General features: G+C 39.4%; 1 protein-coding gene across 2 annotated transcripts in view; it reads left to right on the top strand.

Moving 5' to 3' along the window:
- Positions 1-20169, top strand: part of LOC122553171 (protein transport protein Sec24D-like) — a 202602-nt gene that overhangs the window by 123853 nt on the left and 58580 nt on the right. For both annotated transcript variants that reach the window (XM_043696769.1, XM_043696761.1), the window contains exons 12-16: positions 2261-2452; positions 5826-5919; positions 12104-12220; positions 12398-12568; positions 15158-15254. In XM_043696769.1, coding sequence (XP_043552704.1) covers positions 2261-2452; positions 5826-5919; positions 12104-12220; positions 12398-12568; positions 15158-15254 — 671 coding nt within the window. The remainder of the gene's footprint in view (positions 1-2260; positions 2453-5825; positions 5920-12103; positions 12221-12397; positions 12569-15157; positions 15255-20169) is intronic.

The following is a 20169-nucleotide window of genomic DNA, read 5'->3' on the forward strand; positions in this document are numbered from 1 at the left end:
AGATTTCAATGGCTGTCTCATTTATGATATGGAGATGACGGTGACTGGGTGCGCAAGCCATTTGGTTTGTCTCTGGCACAATCTTATTTTTGATTATTTGTAATTATCTCTCTGCCTTAATTAATTAGTAGGTCAACTCTTCCCTTATTATTCAGCTGCTGACACTTTACTCTCACTGTTTGACACTCTTGATCACCTGCAAAGACTTAGTATTCAGCCTGTCAACACTCTACTCACACTATTTGTATTTATCTGTTGATTATATTACCATTATCTCTCCACCAACATATTCTATGCAAGTGTGCCTTCCACCACTTCACTTGAAAAAGGAGCAGCACTCTAAAATTGTATTTTTTAAATAAACCTGTTGGACTATAACCTGTGTAGTGTGACTTCTGACATCACATTTATGATCACTCGTTTTCAATGTACATGTAAATATCTCCGAGTTTAACTTATCAAGCCCCTTCTTAATTTTAAATATGTCCTCCCAGCCTTCTCTTTTATTTTAATTCTTTCCTGATACTTGTAATCTCTGGGCATGTTATTTTTTACTTTCTCTTTGGTGTCTCTTTTATAACATTTCAACTCATCCCCTGCAACTTTGATGGAGCTGAGCTTGTTTTGTTGGTAGGAGTGGTTCATAGCACCTCAGCGGAATTATGAAACATGGTGAGAGCAATGGGATGGCGTGGTGGCTCAGTGATTAGCACTGCTGCCTGACAGTGCCAGAGACCCAGGTTCGATTCTAGCCTCGAGCGACTGTCTGTGTGGAGTTTGCACATTCTCCCTGTGTCTGCGGGGGTTTCCTCCAAAGATGTGCAGGTCAGGTGAATTGACCTTGCTAGATTGCCCGTAGTATTAGATGCATTGGTCAGAGGGGAATGTGTCTGGGTGGAATACTCTTTGAGGATCGGTGTCGACTAGTTGGGCCAAATGGCCTGTTTCTTCACACTAAAGGAATCTAATCAATAGGCCCAAGTCAGAAACTAACATGATACTCACTCAATATTTCCTTTAAAATACATTGTCCCTCTTACCAGCTCATTAAGTTGTCGATAAATCACAACCTCCATAGTATTATAAATGACAAAAAGCTTTGATTGAATTCACATTTCTTAATCTTGTAACCAATTACACAGGCATTGAAAATAACTCTTCAAAGAAAGATTCATTTATTGCAGGTTAGTAAAGATGTCAATTATACAAATCTATAATTGCCATACTAAGCTGTGAAGACATTGCCTACTGAGCTAAGTTTATTAACCACTTCTGGAACTCAACCATGCATTCAAAATAAAGCCACTTTGCAATCATATCTACAGAAGCACATAGAACAGTTGGCTGGACCTCTTTCCTAGATGGCCTCAATATGAATTTTGGCTGAGGGGCCATGGATGGACATTGAAAACATTGAGTGTATGGATGAGTTATAGCAGGTTGGTGGAGTGGTCATCGAAGGCCTGACATTCCTGATTACATTTAGGCTAATATCCCACAACAGAGAGGAATTTCTAGTCTGCTGACCTTATCATCTGCCTTCCTCCTTTGCTGCCTACTTCTGGAAAAGGCATGGCCACCTCTATAGCCATCCACTCCTCTTGGATTGAAAATATGGTGAGTTGGATGTCTCCTTAATAGAGGCAAGTTTGCTGAGTTGGAAATGTCACCCTGACCCTGACCTGTATATTGGTTGCCCTTCTCGTTATCTTCTCTTGGCATCCATTTTTTTGCTATGAATCTGTGAGACATGTTGGGCATTTTTCTTTTGTTGAAGATATTAATAATTGCAAATAATTGTTCCTGTTATTTCTTTGATTAATTCAGATGATTGACAAATGCTCAAATCTCAACAGATTCTGCCACCATTCCCTCTTATATTTGAATATATCTTTTAGGTCAAATTGACAATCATTTTGTTTCTCAGTAGAAACTCATAAATCTACCAATGCTGTTCCCTCTTTCATTGCTAGTATTTAGAGACCTCCGGACATTTTACTGCAATTCAGGCAATACATAAATTCAAGTTGTTGTTGCAGACATCGCTCTTTCTCCTGCTGTCCTTAATTGATATTCTAAAGTGTCAACATTTTGGTATGATCTAAGTAACTTTAATTCTTGCAGCTTTGCTTCATATAATTTTTATATAATAGCAATACAAAACTTCTAAAATCTTTCAAGAATTGATCCTGTTGATAGTTGGCCATTTTATTTAATAAATATTATTAACCTCCTCTTTCACATTCAAATACTTTTACAGGGAAGATCAAGCAGAGACCTCTGCCATAAGAGTTGGCTTTGTCACTTACAACAAGGTTCTTCAGTTCTACAATCTGAAGAGCAGCCTTGCCCAGCCACAGATGTTGGTGGTGTCAGACATTGGAGAGATGTTTGTTCCTCTTCTGGATGGCTTCCTTGTCAATGTCCAGGAATCTCGACCTGTTATCAACAAGTAAGGAAAACCGAAACCATTAGTATCTGATGAATGTTAATAGAAATTGCAATAAAATCATGTATGAATTTGAATAAGTGTAAAAAGGTTTTGCTGTGCCTTTGCATCTTGACAAACAAATTATGTCATCCCAAGAGCACCATGGTAAATAATAACTGTCATTTTGTTTTGCTGGAACTTGGTATTTTGACTGGTAGAAAGGGCTCCTCATTTGTTCCTTGTACATAAAACAAATGTCAAAATGAGTGCTTGTTGTGATTCATTTTCTAAAAGTATTCTGGTTCTGCAGTCATCTGCTGCTGTTACTTTGGAGAGCAGCAGAACTCTGCAGTACACCCACATAAAACTCCACTCCCAGCCATTAAAGTTGTTTCCCTTGGGATTCTGATGATCTCCCACAAAAATGTTACAGCAGATGATGGGCAAACCATTTTTGGTCCATTGTGTAACTTCTTGCAACAATGAAAAACGCAAATTAGTTAATCTCTTTAATTTCTCATACAACCAAATTAATATATACTCATATTTACTTTTACTGTATGATTAAATTACTTTTTGAACTTCTTTTTCCAAAAAATAGATTGTTTTATGTGACATTGGGCCAAATAATATAGCCAAAATTAAGAATAAAAGATTAATGATTTTTGGTTTTGTTTCGATTCAGCTAGGTTTAATGGCTAGTTTATTATTCATAAATACTGTTTTGTCAAAACTGGTCTATAAATTCTTTGAGATGACACAAACCCAAAGGCCTTTGACAATCCAAACAAATAGATTACCAAAACCAGGGAAAGTCAAACCAAATAAGTACAAGATGATGAGAAAGTGAGGTCTGCAGATGCTGGAGATCAGAGATGGAAATGTGTTGCTGGAAAAGCGCAGCAGGTCAGGCAGCATCTAGGGAACAGGAGAATCGACGTTTCGGGCATTAGCCCTTCTTCAGGAATTCCTGAAGAAGGGCTAATGCCCGAAACATCGATTCTCCTGTTCCCTAGATGCTGCCTGACCTGCTGCGCTTTTCCAGCAACACATTTCCATCCAAGTACAAGATGATGTCTAGCATCTACGAGTACTTTTTAAAACATCAAGACAAATCTTATAATGCTTTTTATTATGCTATCATGAAATGAATATATGTAAAACACAAAGTACTAGTTATTTTTCAATACATATTGGCTGGTTCACTCATTTATCCTCTGTTGTCCAATATTTTCAAATCACTGCAGAGAAAGATAACAATCTTCTTACGAGTGGTTCTAATGAGTTCTTGCCAGATTTACAGTTGGAGTTTAGTGGAACTGTCAATCCCTTGATCTCCTTCAGTGTTAAAATGTATGACTCTCAGGGAAGAAGAGATTGTTTAAAAACTCAGTGGTGGGGGGGGGGGGGGGGAAGAGGGGGCGGCAGTCTGAAAAATTTAAATGGTATATTTCTACGTTTTGTCAATTATGCATAATTCCGAGAACGACAAAATAATTATGGCCTGAGTTTCTGGTTGGAAGACAGTTTTTACAGCAACCTATACTGAAAGATGCACTATAGGGACACGTGGAAGACCCAGAACTTGTACGGGAAGCTTAATCTTCCCACAGATGATTACCTGAAGTCTGGAACCCACTGGAAGTGTTTCCTAAACTAGAGTCAGAAAGTTCGGAGGATTTCAAATTATTTACCTGGAAAGTTACCTAACCTGCACTAACTCTTGGTTGACTATAGAATCATAGAATTCTTACACTGTGGAAGCAGACATTTTGGCCCATCGAGTCCACACTGATCCTTCGAAAAGCATCCCATCCAGATCCCCCCTCCCCTACCCTACCTTACAAATCTCATGGCTAACCCACATAACCTGTACATCCCTTAACACTATGGGCAATTTAGCATGGTCAATCCACCTAACCTGCACACTTTGGATGGTGAGAGGAAACCAGAACACCTGGAGGAAACCTACACAGATACAAGGACACATTCCACACAGACAGTTGCCTGAGAGTGGGATCAAACCCAGGTTCCTGGTGTTGTGAGGCATCAGTGCTAACCACTGAGCACCGTGCTGTCCCAACAGGCCCCCAATGACTCACATTGACCCACGTACACCCAAACCCAATCCACTCCTTACTCCCCAAACCAATCCCCACCCTGACCTGACTATTAGGCCAACCCACTGTACCTCTTCACCCACCTGCCGGTCTACCACATTTTGGGTACTTGGTACCTCTTTGTAACTAGTCAAAATAACTTTCGGATATTTAAATCCTGGAAAACAGCCGTTAATGCCCGAACAATAGGGTGGCTTGGATTCTCATGATGATATTATACTGCAAGTGTACTGCCAAAACAGGTACCTTGTGCATTTCCCAAGAAGCCTGGTTCAGACATCCTGGAGAGAAATGAGGATGTCCTGTGCTGGTTAGCAAAAAATAGCTCACTGGTAATCCGCTGGTGATTACCAGTCCGCCCAGGATTCAACCCTACGTCCCTTATGATATTCTAGGACTGATCCCATGCTTTCTGTGGGCCATAGTACTAACCCACATTACTGAAAATTGCAGAGAAACCGTCCGTGACTATCATCCCAATAAAAGAATTAAAAATCATTAGTTTGGCACGCAGAACTTCCTACAAGCTAGCTTAAGTTTGCAGAAAATTGGCCATTTTCTTTCAACTACTTTCCCCATATGTACATCCATAACTGTATTCCAGATATGCAACACAAAACGTTTTAAGTGAGCAGCTGTGATTATTTACATAATTACACTCATGAGCAGACAGTGAAATCTTGGCTCAGCTGACGAACATCTTGCTCTTATTCAGAACGCTATGATTCTGAGCTGGACGTGTTACAGGACTTGAACACACAGGCCCCTGAATCCTGTGGAGACTTCTCTAGTCATTTCTAGTAATTCTGGTTGTTGGAAAAGGTCTTTACCATTTCTTGGGACTTTCTGATCATGTTGTAAAGGTGCACGACAAAATAAGAACAGTGCAGGGTTGCCTTATACTTAGAGTCTTCTGATTGGAATCTAGTCTATATTTGGAGCCCACAGTATTAAGTAAGGAGATACATTCCAATCCAATATTCCAAGTGAGTATAGGCTCTACCTGTCAGGCAAACTGAAGCAATGGTTAGACTATTCCAGAATAACCGAGGTGTATTAAACAGCTGTTCCTGTTAGGGCACAATTACTAAATTTTCAGGGCAAGATGTACTAAGTTTTCCTATGTGGAGCCTCCCCCGTCTGTAATTTCTCCAGTGATACCATATCCACATCATTGAAGTGGAGTAGGGTGGGTTGGGTGAAGCATGGAGTGAAAAGGGGAAATATAAATCAAACCACTAAACTTGCATCTTAAATTTGTTTTATTTTCAAAGCCTACTGGACCAGATCCCCGAAATGTTTGGCGACACCAGTGAGAGTGAAACTGTCTTTGCCCCAGTTATCCAGGCTGGTCTAGAAGCTTTGAAGGTTCGGTGTTTTTCTTTATGATTAATCTATTTGGCTGATGTTGTACAAAAATAAGGTATATACTCCAAGGTCTACTTTATTTGTTTAAAGATGTTTAATATCATCCCAATGAGCAAAGTCATAAAACAACATTGTAATTTACCAGCAATCATTATTGTAAACAAGACTTATGTCATGCCACTTGATATTTAGAGTATGGATTATTTTCTTCAATCCTACCTTGAATTGATGGTCAGTGCATGGAGTGAGTGCCCCCTCCCCCAGTTGCCAATCTCACTGTCCTGACCAGAGATTACATCCAAGCCCTACTGGCGACATAGCTGGCTGCACCTTCCCAGTGTATCCCATGCAAATGACAGGCAATCAGAGGCATGGGCCCTAGGACTAATGGTGGAGTGTCTTCGTCTTCCATCCCAGTTCTCATTATTTCCCTGGACTGTGACGAAGGAGATAGTGGTTGAACATAGAGTGTACCGATAACAACACTGGATTATTATAGTGTGGAGAGAAGACTCTTAGTTGTCTGCTCAGAAGAGAAGGTCAGAATTGATGGTCCAGGGAGGAAAGGCAGAGGGTAAGTCGCCTGGCTAATTTTAAGAAAACACCCATCCACCCAGCTTCTGGTTTCCACTGAGTGGATGGAGTTAAAATTGATTCTTGCTTTTCACCCAAAAACCTAGAATCTGAAGATTAAAGTGTCACATTACTAACTAGATTAGATCAATCTGAGTCAAACGTGGAATGTCTGGCACAGAATAGATTGTCATGTTATTGACTGTTAGAGGCCAGTTGTTCCCAGTTCAATCACTGCTGATGTGTTAGGCATTATGCCGATTAATCTGGCAGGGTATTAGAAATGTAAATTGTAAATCAAAATCATTGCATATTTTCTTGGCTGTACTATATTGATATTTATGTGGAAAAGTAAAATGAATGTAATTTGAAGTACTTTGCACTGTTTGCACTCTGAATTAAATTCAAATTACAAATATTGACAGTAAGAGATCACTTTTCCTTAAAATGGTTTTTTGCTGCATTTTACTCAATTCAAAGTACAATTATCACGATATGATAAATGGAGAGTTCAATAATAATTATCTGATTAGGCGTAATCAGCATGGAATACCAAATGAAAATGGTATTTCGATGAACTTGGAATTTTTTTTAAAAGATGTTACTCACAAAATTGAAAAGGGGGAATTCGTCGATGTATTATACCCAGATTTTCAGATGGATTTTGAAAAGGGCCCATGCAGGAGCACATGTGATAGAATGTAATATACTGGCATAGATTAATGATTGGCAAACTGGCTGAACACGGAGTAGGAATAAACAGGTAATTATCGTATTGACAGACTGTTGATGAGTGGGTACCACAAGAATCAGAATTTGGACCACCCCAGTTCACAATGTCACTCAGGGCTGTTTCCAAATTTGTGGACGATACAAACTAAGCATGAATGTATGACATGAGGAAGATGTAAAGTGGCTTCAGGAGGATTTGAACTGGCTTAGTGACTGGGCAAGAATGTAACAGATGGAATAAATTGTGGAAAAAATTATAGGCTATCCACTTTTTGGTAAGAGGAACAAATGTGTGTTTTTTTCATGATAAGAAGTGGGATAATGGAAATGTTCAAAGTGACCTTGCAATCATAGTCAGTAAGTCACTGAAGGCTAACAAGCTGATGCAGCAAGCTATTAGGAAAGGCTACTGGAATGTTAGTCATTATTACAAGAGGATTTGAGTAGTGAAGTTTTGCTTCAGTTGTATAGAAAACTGGTTCGGTTGCTATTGAGTACTGTGTGCAGTTTTGATCTCTTTTTATAATAACATATGATTGTCACAAAGGAGAGCAATGAAGGTTCACCAGACTTGTTCCCGGAATAGTAGGACTATCCCATGAAGTGAGATTGTGCAAACTGTATTCCCTTGAGTTTCAAAGAATGAGAGGTGATCTAATTGAAAGCTGTAACATGCTTAAAGGGAAAGACACTAGATGCAAGTATAACATTTCCGCTGGTTCAGGAGTCTAGAACCAGGGAACATAATTTAAAAATAAGAGGGATGCTGTATAAGTCCGAGATGAGGAGAAACACCATTCTACTTGGAGGATTGTGAACCTTTGCATTTCTGTACCTCAGAATGCTGTGGAAGCTCAATCCTTAAGTATGCTTAAAGCAGAGATCAATAGACTTCTGATGACCAATGGCTCAAAAGGTTATGGGGATAGTTTTGAAGTGCTGAATTAGTCAATGGATTGAATGGTGTACTTCTGTTCCTGTGTTTGTAGCAATCTTAACAGTCTCTCAGTAAAGATAGTCTACTCCAGTATTAACTCAATTGACAGAAGCGCATGCACGCACTTTCACACACACACCACAATGATCTACATAGTTATTTAAATTCTGCAAGAACTTCATTAGCTTCATTTTATGCCAGATTTCATCACTGCAGAGTCCAGTGATCACCTACTCAATATAGGAAAAATAAAGTCACAAAAAGCCTATAAATTAAAATACATTGAGTTGCCTTGGATGTTTTCTGTCAGCCTTCTAAATGCGGAGAATGTCAGCTTATCTCTAAATGTAGTATCACATGAACAAAATGCTTGTTTATTTTTAGTTTGCCCCATGAGATCTATTGGACTTGAACAGCCATTTTCTGGTTGTTCTTATAGTATAGAAATATCTGTCCTTTATCTCAAAGTAGACTTTTTTGTGAAAATTAAAAGGGAATATATTATGCCAGTACTCCCTAATACTTATAGACATAATAACTATAACAATTATCTTATTAATGTGGGCACTACTAACTCTCTGAAGACAAATGTAAGCTAATAATCTTTTAAAGTAAGTGGATGGATCCAATTTCTATTTTCTTTGTTCCCAAAAGACAGACTTTCTTGTTCGTCACTGGTTCTACGTTTTTGTTTTAAATGACAGCAGCCAAGATTTTCTCATGTTTTGGCTGAAGACTCAGAAAGGCACAGCTGGAATTTGGAATGAAAGAGTACAATAACTTTTTTTTTAAAAAAAACTAGATTAGAATTAACCCTTTTTTGGAATTTTTCAGATCTGCACAGTCAATTGTTCACAGCTTTGTGAATATTGCTAAAGTTAATGCAGGCAATTTTTTACTGCCCCTTGCCCAGTTCACGTTGCCAAACTGGGTGGCATAAAACAGTTACTAAATAGTTTTGCTGTATTTTTATGTGACTGAGCCTCAAATTCAGCAATGATTCAAACTTCATACTGCCGATGTCAGGCAAATGATAATTATTCCATTCATTGCCTGCCAGTTTTGGGCAGTGATTGAAACTAAAGCACTGGTGTGTCTCACTGGGTCCAATGCTCTGTGCAACAAAGCTCCACACTCACGTTCAAAATACGGAATAGGCATCTTCCATGACATATGCAGTTAACAGATTATCACTTGTCACCATGACATTGAATGAATGTTCGAACGTAGACCAAAAGCTTTTTGTTAATTTGACCAAAACTATTTCTATGTGGGGGATGTGGGGTGGAATTATAAGAGCAATTTAAACACATCAAACTGGATCTAAGCCCTCTAGTATGTGGACAGGAAACAATGGAAACAATTTGTTCCAATAAGCCTTGAAATGAGGAAACCACATTGGTTCCAATGTGATACCTCAGTCAGTTGGATCACAAGTTGGGCACATAGGTCAGCACAACTGATTCATATTAATTCTGGGTGGGAAAGTAAGAGAGCAACCGTATGGCTCATTGACCTCTGTGAGGTAAAAACAATGACTGCAGATGCTGGAAACCAGATTCTGGATCAGTGGTGCTGGAAGAGCACAGCAGTTCAGGCAGCATCCAACGAGCAGCGAAATCAACCTTTTTAGGCAAAAGCCCTTCATCAGGAATAAAGGCAGTGAGCCTGAAGCGTGGAGAGATAAGCTAGGGGAGGGTGGGGGTGGGGAGAGAGTAGCATAGAGTACATGGTTGAAGAGTTTCAAGGCAGAGGAAATGACCTGGGAGTTGCAGTGGGAGAGGGACTCCCTGAGATTCATTGACCTCTGTACCTAATTCTCTGGTATACAGTTCCAGAAAATAGGATTCCTTGACAGCAGTGGAGTGCAGCAATACCTCGGAGTGCTAAACATTTTATTCCTATGTATTGATGTTAAGACTCGAAAGAAAGCACAGAGAAAAGCAACGAAAATTACACCTAAATGTAAATATAGCCATAGAGAATTAGTTTGTTCACTTTGTGTACCTTTGATTTAGAGGAGTTTTTTTGTTTTGAAAGGGGTGCAACTGTTGGTTGTGGTAGATAGACAGTTACAATTGGTAGAAGCAGAGAAAAGAAATGCAGTGACCAATTTCAGGCTTAAATCTGGGACATACCTGTCAGATTTCATTGACATTGAAATGCTATTTCTCCAGTACGCCACAATAGCTCCCCACTCCCCAGCTTGTATCCATCTTTAAAAAAAAAAGCTTGTCCCTGAAGATGACAACTCTGAATTGAATGTCACAAATCTTTTTTTTCTATGTTATTTTGAATCCTGTTCACATGCATAGTTGGCTTAATACAATTTGCTGGAAGATAACAAAACTAATATTCCTTGAATATGTACTTCAATCTTTCATAAAATAATTGTTTTCCTGCTAATATTTTCTTCTTGCCAAAAGACCTGGGGCCAAATTTCATGTCAGCAGTGTATGACTACAAAGTTTGGTGGTATTGCCATTAATCTGATCCCTAGTAACTCCAGCTAAAAAAGCATCCTAACTGACAGGGGAACCAAGGCACCAGGGCTTTTGCCCCCACCAGGATCACTTTAGTTGTTACACTGCCTTGTCTGGGGCGAATATCGCACCTTTGAGAGCCACTGACAGCATCACCATGAATGTTAACCATGAACTGTTATCCAGTGGGTCAGCTGTGGACCATCTAGAATGAGATAAATGGGGCAGGATGTGATTTTCATTGAGGGGGCTGCAACCTGGGTGTTGGAGTGAGGATGGGGTTTGACTGCAAGGACAGTGGGTGTAGCTTCTTTCATCTGCTTCCCAATACTGGGTCCATCAATCAGGCATAGTGTACCTGAGAAGAAAGGAAACCCCTTGGCCTGCCCCCATAAGCCATAGAGTTTGCTGGATGGCATCTCTAGATAGCGAGTTGCCCATCCGCTACTGATTAAATCTCAGGAGAAATGGGGCGAGAGCTGCCATTTAAGGGCCTCAATTGGGCTCCAGGCCACCCACAAACCTTTCCAGCCCAGCTTTAATTGGAGGGAGTGGAGTAGGCAATGGGATCTCTACCACACACACCATTCCACCAATCTCAAGCAAGCATCAGCTATGAACTCACCCATGGCAGACTTTAAATTCAACCTATTGACTCCATTCTAGTGTGTAGAAACAGATTGTGCTCTGATGCATTGTCAATATGATATATCTATAGGAGAAAATAGTGAGTACAGGTAAACTGTTCATCCGTGGCGATTGATTGCAGCCAAGAATGTGCCTATCTAATGCCCTCACAGACAGACTTCCAGCTGGTTTGTGTGAATTGCACCAAGGGAAAATATTGCTGAAGCTGAAATTAAAAAATGGAAAGTGAAGCAGCATCTGTGTGGAATGAAATAGAGTTAACATTTTTGTTGATGATCTTTCATCAGAACTGAAAAATGTTCGAGATCCCACAAACTTGAAACAAGAAAAGGTCAAAGATCTGCCCTTTTGTTCTTACCCTAGACTCCCCATTACTCTGCTTCTGTATGTGTTTAAAACTTGTTACAATCTAATTTTTTCCAGTTGTGACTAAAGGTCACCACTTTTAACATTAACTTTGTTTCGCAGTCCAAGAAAACTACCTGACCCACTGAGCATTTCCAGCACTTAGTCTTATTTCTGAATTACAAACAGAAGTGACAATTTAGACACTTTTTTTTTCCTCATATGTTTGAGTAGTGTAAAGCTAGTGATTAATTTCCTGGCACTAATTCAGATGAATTGAGCTAAGTTTGAATTTAATGTGGGCTGTTTCTTTTCTATGTGGCTCAGGTACTCATGGTTATTTCTTGTGGAATATCTAATAAAAGATGTAGAGAACACAGAAAATTGTGAATAAAATTCTGCAATAAACACAGCAACAAACAATTCACTACCAGGTATACAAAGTACTTTTATTTGTTTACAACAGGCCGCAGAATGTTCTGGGAAGCTATTTATATTCCACTCATCCTTGCCAACGGCTGAAGCACCAGGCAAGTTGAAAAACAGAGATGACAGGAAGCTCGTGAACACAGACAAAGAAAAGGTACAGTTACTGGAAAAATGCATGTTGGTAGTTGGTACCTTATGGGTACACTATGGGCTGAACAATGTATCTGCACTCTTTTTATTTACTTTAGCCATAAGCATTCAAAAGACCTGTCCTCAAAATAAAGAGACAATTACTCGGAGTTTAAAGATACTTATACTTAAATCCCTACAGGTTCTTTTTCAACCACAGTCAAATTTCTATGAGACCTTGGCAAAGGACTGTGTAGCCAATAGCTGCTGTGTGGATGTATTTCTATTTCCAAACCAGTATGTGGACGTTGCAACCATGGGGATCGTGCCAATGTCTACTGGTGGCAGTTTGTACAAGTACAATAATTTTCAGGTAAAGTTTTGCTTTGTGTTCTTGATATTTAATTTGACTTTCTGCTCTGAATTCCTATTCACCATCATCCATCAAACCTTATATCTTATATCTGTTTTATTTGGAGGGAATGAGATAGATTGTAAGTTGCAGATCAGAGTCTGGGACCATATCAGTGCTAAACAGTGCACAATGCTGAATGTGTTAATAATAGCTTTTCAGTTTTCGAAGGTGAATTTCTCAAACTAATTTACTGTTAAGAATCTTCTTACAAAAGAGATAGACATGTGATCTTTTAAAATTCACTCATCAGATGTGCTCATCACTGGCATTTTTGTCCATCCCAGTTGCCCTTGTCCATATATATTTATATTGGGCGAGTGACACAGATGGCTTCTGATTTTAGAATTAAGAAAAAACCTGCCCATTACTATCCAGATGTATTTGAGCATAGATGTGGATGTTTTTGGCAGGGTCAGCATTTATAGCTCATCCCTATTGCCCATGAGTAACAAGCTGCCTGTTTGAACTGGTGTAGGCACATCCAGAGTTGTTAGGGAGGAAATGCCAAGATTTTGACCCATCAATAACAAAAAACAGTGACCACTTCCATTAGGATGGTGTGTGATGGTGGGCCCATGTGACGAACATTGTTATCCTTCTCGGTCGTGGAAGTGGGGATTTGAAATATGAAGTTGAAAAATCATTGATGCTTTGTTGCAGTGCATCTTGTAGGTTCTTTAAAATGCAATTGTGTTGCAACAGTGGAGAGAGTGGAGTCGCAGGTAGATAGGATAGTGAAGAAGGCGCTTGGTATGCTTTCCTTTATTGGTCAGGGTATTGAGTATAGAAGTTGGGAGGTCACATTGCGGCTGTACAGGACAATGGTTGGGCCACTGGTGGAATATTGCATGCAATTCTGGTCTCCTTCCTATCAGAAAGATGTTGTGAAACTTGAAAGGGTTCAGAAAAGATTTACAAGGATGTTGCCAGGGTTGGAGGATTTGAGCTATAGGGAGAGGCTGAACAGGCTGTGGTTTTTTACCCCTGGAGCGTCAGAGGCTGAGGGGTGACCTCCTAGAGGTTTATAAAATCATGAGGGGCATGGATAGGATAAATAGACAAAGTCTTTCCTTGGGGTCAGGGAGTCTAGAACTAGTGGGCATAGGTTCAGGGTGAGAGGGGAAAGATATAAAAGAGACCTAAAGGGTCAACGTTTTCACGCTAGAGGGTGGTTCCTCGCATGGGAGGAGCTGCCGAAGGAAATGGTTGAGGCTGGTACACTTGCAACATTTAAAAGGCATGTGGATGGGTATATGAATAGGAAGGGTTTGGAGGGATATGGGCTGGGTGCTGGTAGGTGGGACTAGATTGGGTTGGGATTGCTGGTTGGCATGGACGGGTTGGACCTAAGGGTCTGTTTCCATGCTGTACATCTCTATGACTCTATGATATGTGAAGCCAACCTGGCTGCCTTGTCCTGGATTAATGTTGAGATTTTTGTGTATTATTGGAGTTGTAGTCATTCAGATAAGCGGAAGGTATTGTTTCTTTTGGTGCGAAAAGACTTCATGTCGTTCGGAGGTGAATTAGCTGCTGCAGAATTCTCAGCCTCTGATCTGCTCTTGCTGCCACAATATTTTTATACCCAATCCAATTAAATTTCTGGTCACTGATAACTGCCATGATGTTGATGGAGAAGTATTTATTATTGGCCATTTGAAATTCAAGATCTGAATTGCCAAATAAAACATGAGACATTAAAAAAAGCAATTGGTTTAAAGGTGATATACTATAAATTTTTCGGTATAACAGAAACTCATTATCATCAGGAGTTTTAGGATGTAGGTTTTCCTTCCCACCTTTGGAGTAGTTGACAGTGAGTGCAGAATCAAGGAAACTGGCTGATGAGAAGCTACTTAACACTATAACAAGCATTACTTGGATGGAGATGGGACTTCCACCCTGACTTGGTAAGTCCCAGCACATCTGCAAGCATTCCCTAGACTCTAAATCCCTGAGTGTAGGAACAAATGGATCCCGCAGCAGGGAGTGGAAGTGAAGCCCGGGGTCCCACCAGGGTTGGAGCAGAGGGATGGTGGAGTTGGAGAAGAGGTTAGGGAAATAATGGAGTAGCCACAGATCTTCACCTTGTGTGGGCTGGGCTTTTCATGATAAAAGAAGACTGAGGATGGAGGTTTCCACTCGCCCAACCCCCCCAAGTGTTCTTCCACCCACTCCAGCCAGCCTGGGAAATAGAGGTTGGGTGGGAAACAGCCTGTAAGTGGCCTTTAGTTGACTCCTTAACGGTCTGAAAGGGGAAAGGGCAGGCAGGCAAATCTCTGCTCTACCCAGGCAAACATAAAATTGCAGAGAGGTCAGGGCCTGGTGGGAAGACCATCAAGGAATTTTATGGGCCCTCCTTCTGACCGCTCCATATGTAGGGCACATGAAGTTCTGCTCTGTAAATTTGAATTTGTTTCTTAACAAAAGTCTGTATTTGGCATTTGTTCCTACAAGTCAAGCAGTGCTGCAATTAGTAACTATAGTGCCATCAACTGGTCACAACAGTACAGCTCATGCTTTTCTTGTACCATTGTTCTTTGTCAGATTCAGACCGATGCTGAACATTTCTTGAATGACCTAAGGAAGGATATACAGAAGCCAATAGGATTTGATGCTATCATGAGGGTGAGGACAAACACAGGTGAGATTGCATTGTATGACAGTGTATATTCAAGTAAAAACAAAATGTTATAATAAGTCTAACAATACTGATCATCAGTGTTGCTTCCCCAGTAGCTTCGGGAGGGGAGGGGTGGAGAACGGGGGGCATTGTTGTCCCAGGAGGTGATCCTGCTAGAAACGCACCAGGTGGTGTCTGAGGTCTCTGACAGACACAAGCTCCAGCAGACTTTCCAGTTTCCATCACCACGTTTGAAAGAAAAGTGGAACATTCTGTGGGGGTCATGTGGAAGTGTCAGCAGTGGCTCACTCGGTAGCATTCTTGCATCTGAGTCATAAAGGTTCCTCGTTCAAGGCCCACCAAGTCTTCTGCACTAAAATGCTGGTACTCCAGCACAAAGCAAAAAACAATGTTAGAGGGGGTACTTTTGGAGGAGATGTCAAACTGAGACCCTATTTGAATGCTGAGATCGTTAAAAATCTGTGACACTTATCTAAAGAAGAGCAGGAAAATTATTCTGGTGTCTCAGGCAATATTTAATCAAAACTATAAAAACAGATTACTTATTCATTACTTCAAAGCTGCTTGCAGATATTTGCCAAATGCAAATTGCTGCTGCTTTCCCTCAGGTAGATCACTAGTTACACTTCCAAAATATTACAAAGGCTGGAAAGTTCTTTGAGACATTCAGTCATATTGAAAAATGCAATATAAATGTAAAGCTTTCCTTCTTTATTCCTGTTTGTCAGCATCATCTGAAATCAGTAATATAGTGGGCTTAAAAACTGCCTATTTTATAATTGCATTTATTCACAAAATTAGAATAATTGATACCATTTCATGGAAGTCATTTTGTGTATTGAATGCATGTCTGAAATTCTGAAATAGTTAGCTAGCCGTCAGTTTTTCCTTTTTGATTGCATAGATGGGCTCTTTAGAAGTTGTTTCCCATCTGCTCTTTGACCATCATTTTTAAGCACAAGGTCTAAGAACCACCTCCAATTGCTCTCCTGTGAAAAATGAGAAATGCCAGGTTCAGGGATGGAAAATGAGATTCGAGACTTCTTCCGATTTTCTCACCACTGGCAATCTTTCTGGTATGGCAAAATCTAGGCTTAGGGTTAAGAACATTTGAACCATCTGGCCCTTCGAGCCCACTCTGCCATTTAATAAGATCATGGCTGATCTTTTTGTGGCATCAGCTCCACTTACCCACCCTCTTGCCATAACTCTTAATTCCTTTACTGGTCAAAAAATTATCTATCTTAGCTTTAAAAGTATTCAATGAGGTAGCCTCATCTACTTCACTTCAACAGATTCATAACTCTTTGGGTGAAGATGTTCCTCCTCAATCTGTCCTAAATCTGCTCCCCTAATTTTGAGGCTATGCCCTCCTGTTCTAGTTTCAGTTGCTAGGGGAAACCTCCCTGCAATCCTCCCTGGATCATCAGTGTCAAATTATCACACAAGTGAATTGGAGAGATGTTTGGGTGAAATTTCTTCATAAAGAAAATTGTTGGAGCATGGAATTCTTTGCTACAAGGCATAGAGAACTTTGCATATATCAAGTGGAAATTAAATAAATGTGCAAATAGAGGAAAATACAGGGTTTGAGGAAGAGAATAAGATTGGAGCTTAGTTTAGGATTGCAAAGGACCAGCACAGACAACAAACCAAATGCACTTCTGACCTGCAAACATCTACATTACGATGAAACATTGAGAGCCAACAAAAATATTGTAAAATGTATTGATTTAGTAAACTGGAACCTAAATTTTAGAACCGAAAGAACAGCAGATGCTGGAAATCAGAAACAAAAACAGCGATACTGGAAAAGCTCGGCAGGTCTGGCAGCATATGTGGAGAGAAATCAGAGTTAACATTTGTGTCCAGTGACCCTTCAGAACAATTAGAAATGAGAAACTGGAGTTTATTTTGGCTGTGGGGAATTATTATATTGTTGCATATTAAAGACATTGTTCACCCCAAAAGATGGAAATGAGTATAACATTCAAAAGTCTTCAATATTTCTGAACAACAGTGTTAATAGAAAAGAAAATGGAAGTAAACTATTCTGACTAAATATCTCTGATTCAAAAAGTCCAAAATATTACTGGAATATGTTAAGGGCTAACAGATACATAACAAAAGTTTTGAAACAGTAGGAAGGTAATTTGAATGGTAAACCTCAATGAAATGAACATAAGTTTGGAAAATGCAAAGTTTAAAGTCAGATTTGGTAAGTTAATGCGTGACGGTGTCGCACAAATGCAGCATGATAATTATGAGAGCTAATGCTTACCTAGTATCTGTCAGTGGCCTGAATAAGACCAGGAAATTGAGGTTATAATTCCCTGAAGATCAGTAGTCACATAATGTTCAAGCTGAATGTGATCTCTGACTTAGATATAACAAAGGCCAGGAACCAGATCCCTAGCTTGTAAAACATTAACTTAAGGAATGTAAAGTAAATAGAAGAGGAGAATGTTTCAAAAAAATGAAGAGGATACATAGGACAACTTCATTATGGATGCCAAATATACTGAACAAATATCTCGAAATTTGAATCAAAATAATTCACCAACAAATTAGAAAGAAGATGAAAGGAAAATGTGTCGATACTAATCCTGTAAACACAGCAGCTTACTTGAGATGAAAACTCACCACTTAGTGATTGAAGATTGCATAACTGCCAAGAGAGAAACATGCAGGGACTGATAAAAGTGGAATTGACTAGGGTTTTCATCATTTTGTTCATGAATGTTAATTTTTCATTGTTAACCATGTATCTTGGATAACTTGTAACTGAGACATTTAGTGGGAATTAATTGTACGTAGTGTACATACTGGCTAGCCGTAGTCACATGACTACCACTTCTGCTGTAAGTTGCTTTCGGTTTCGAATGAGTAACCGTTAAGACCGTCATTTTACAAATAATCCATGATATGAGTGAATTTCATATTCAACTTGAGTGAATTTCATATTCAACTTGAGTGAATGAGAGGGGAATGAGTCTGAGATTTATTTTGACTAGGATCCCATTTACCACCCCTTAACAAAAAACAGGAAATGATATCACTACAGGAAATGTTGTCACCAGCCTAAGGAAACCTAAACACACAAATAGAAAGTGGGTTATACCACCAGTACTTCACTGGAGGCTCCCTAATGATGTTACTTAGTATGGTGAAAAAACACCTGGAAACAAACTTTGCAGCTCAGCAAGTAAATTTACATCCATTACTTTTTATAATTAATATAAGGACAATTGAGAGGGCATGAAAACAGAGCTGACTAAAATGAATTGGAAAACTGGGTTAAGTAATAAGTTGAAAGAGATGTAATGGCAGATATTTAAGAACATATTTCAGTACATATCCACACTATCAATGCTTCCAAGAAATAAGAAAGCTTTTAAGGGACGGACCCGTAATCTGTGGTTAGCTAGAAATGTTAACAATAGTAATCATTCCTCAAGAAGAAAGGCACAAGTCAGGATTTGGGGCAGAATATAAAAAAAAAACAGTAAAAATTACAAAAAAAATTGAAGATCAAGAGAAAGCTAGTCATAAGTATAAAAACACATAGTAAAAGTTTATGTAAATATTTAAAAAGAGAAAGAGTTAACAAAGTAACTGTTGGTCCTATAGAAAATGAGTCAGACAAACTCATTTGGAAATTAAGAATATGGCTTATAAAACTAAGAATATAAATTGAGTGGGTATTTTGCATCAGTGTGCATTATAGAGAATACAGGTATTATTCCAGAAGCAACAATAAATTCAGAAATGGGAAAGAAGGTAAATTCAGGAAAATTGCAATGACTAGGGACATTGTATTCTGTAAATTGTTGGCTCTGCAGCTGATAAATGCCCAAGTCCTGATGGACTTCGTTCTCAGGTCTTAAAAGGAGTGGATAGTGATATCGTTGAGTGCATTGATATGAATTTTTCCAAACCTCATTGATTCAGGGATAATTCCATTAGATGAGAGGATAGCAAATGTAAGTCCCTTATCCAAAAGAGGAATGAAATGGAAATCAAGAAACCAGTGTGTCTTTGGGAAAATGTTGGAAACTATTATCTAAAAAACTAGGTGCTTGCTTACTTCAAAGTAATCAGGCAGATTCAGCTATGTTTTGTGAAAGGGACATTATGTTCAACCGTTTGTGTTCTTTAGAGAAAGTAATATGCTGTGGATAAAAGGGACAGGCAGGAGGCTGGAAGAACACAGCAGGCCAGGCAGCATCAGGAGGAGGGGAAGTTGATATTTCAGGTGCAACCCTTCTTCAGGGAACCAGTGGGTGTGCTGTATATATTTCCAGAACACATTTAAATAAGTGTTACATCAAAAGGTTATTGTGGAACTAATAGCTCTTGGTGTAGGGAGTAGCATAGTGGCATGAATCAAAGATTGGCAGGATACAGAAATCCGAGAGTAGGCATAAATGAGTCTGGTGTAGATTCATCTACAGTGCTGTTAGAAAGGCAGTACCAGAATGTTAATCTAGTGACCGTGAAGCAACCGCAGAAATCGTTCCAAGTCAGGAAGTTGTGTAGCTTGGTGCAGATATTTCAGGTCATGGTGTTCTCACATATTTGTTTTCTCTGTCCTTCTAGGTGTTTGATGTAGTCTGTTGCAAGGAGCTGTTGAAGGATGTTTGGCAAAATCTGTTGGAAGAAGTGAATTAAAGGGAGGGCACATAAAATCAGGGATGTTCAAGAGGCTAAATTGAAAATAACGCCTGGGGTTGTGAAAGCACTATGTACATAGAACATGGAACAGTGCAGCACAGTACAGGCCCTTCAGCCCACAATGTTATACCGAGCATTTATCTTAATCTAAAATCAATCTAACCAAACACACCCCTTGATTTACTGCCATCCATGTGCTTGTCCAGCTGTCGCTTAAATGTTCCTGATGTCTATGACTCTA

Source organism: Chiloscyllium plagiosum, chromosome 1 (assembly GCF_004010195.1).
Source record: "Chiloscyllium plagiosum isolate BGI_BamShark_2017 chromosome 1, ASM401019v2, whole genome shotgun sequence".
Lineage (NCBI taxonomy): Eukaryota > Metazoa > Chordata > Chondrichthyes > Orectolobiformes > Hemiscylliidae > Chiloscyllium > Chiloscyllium plagiosum.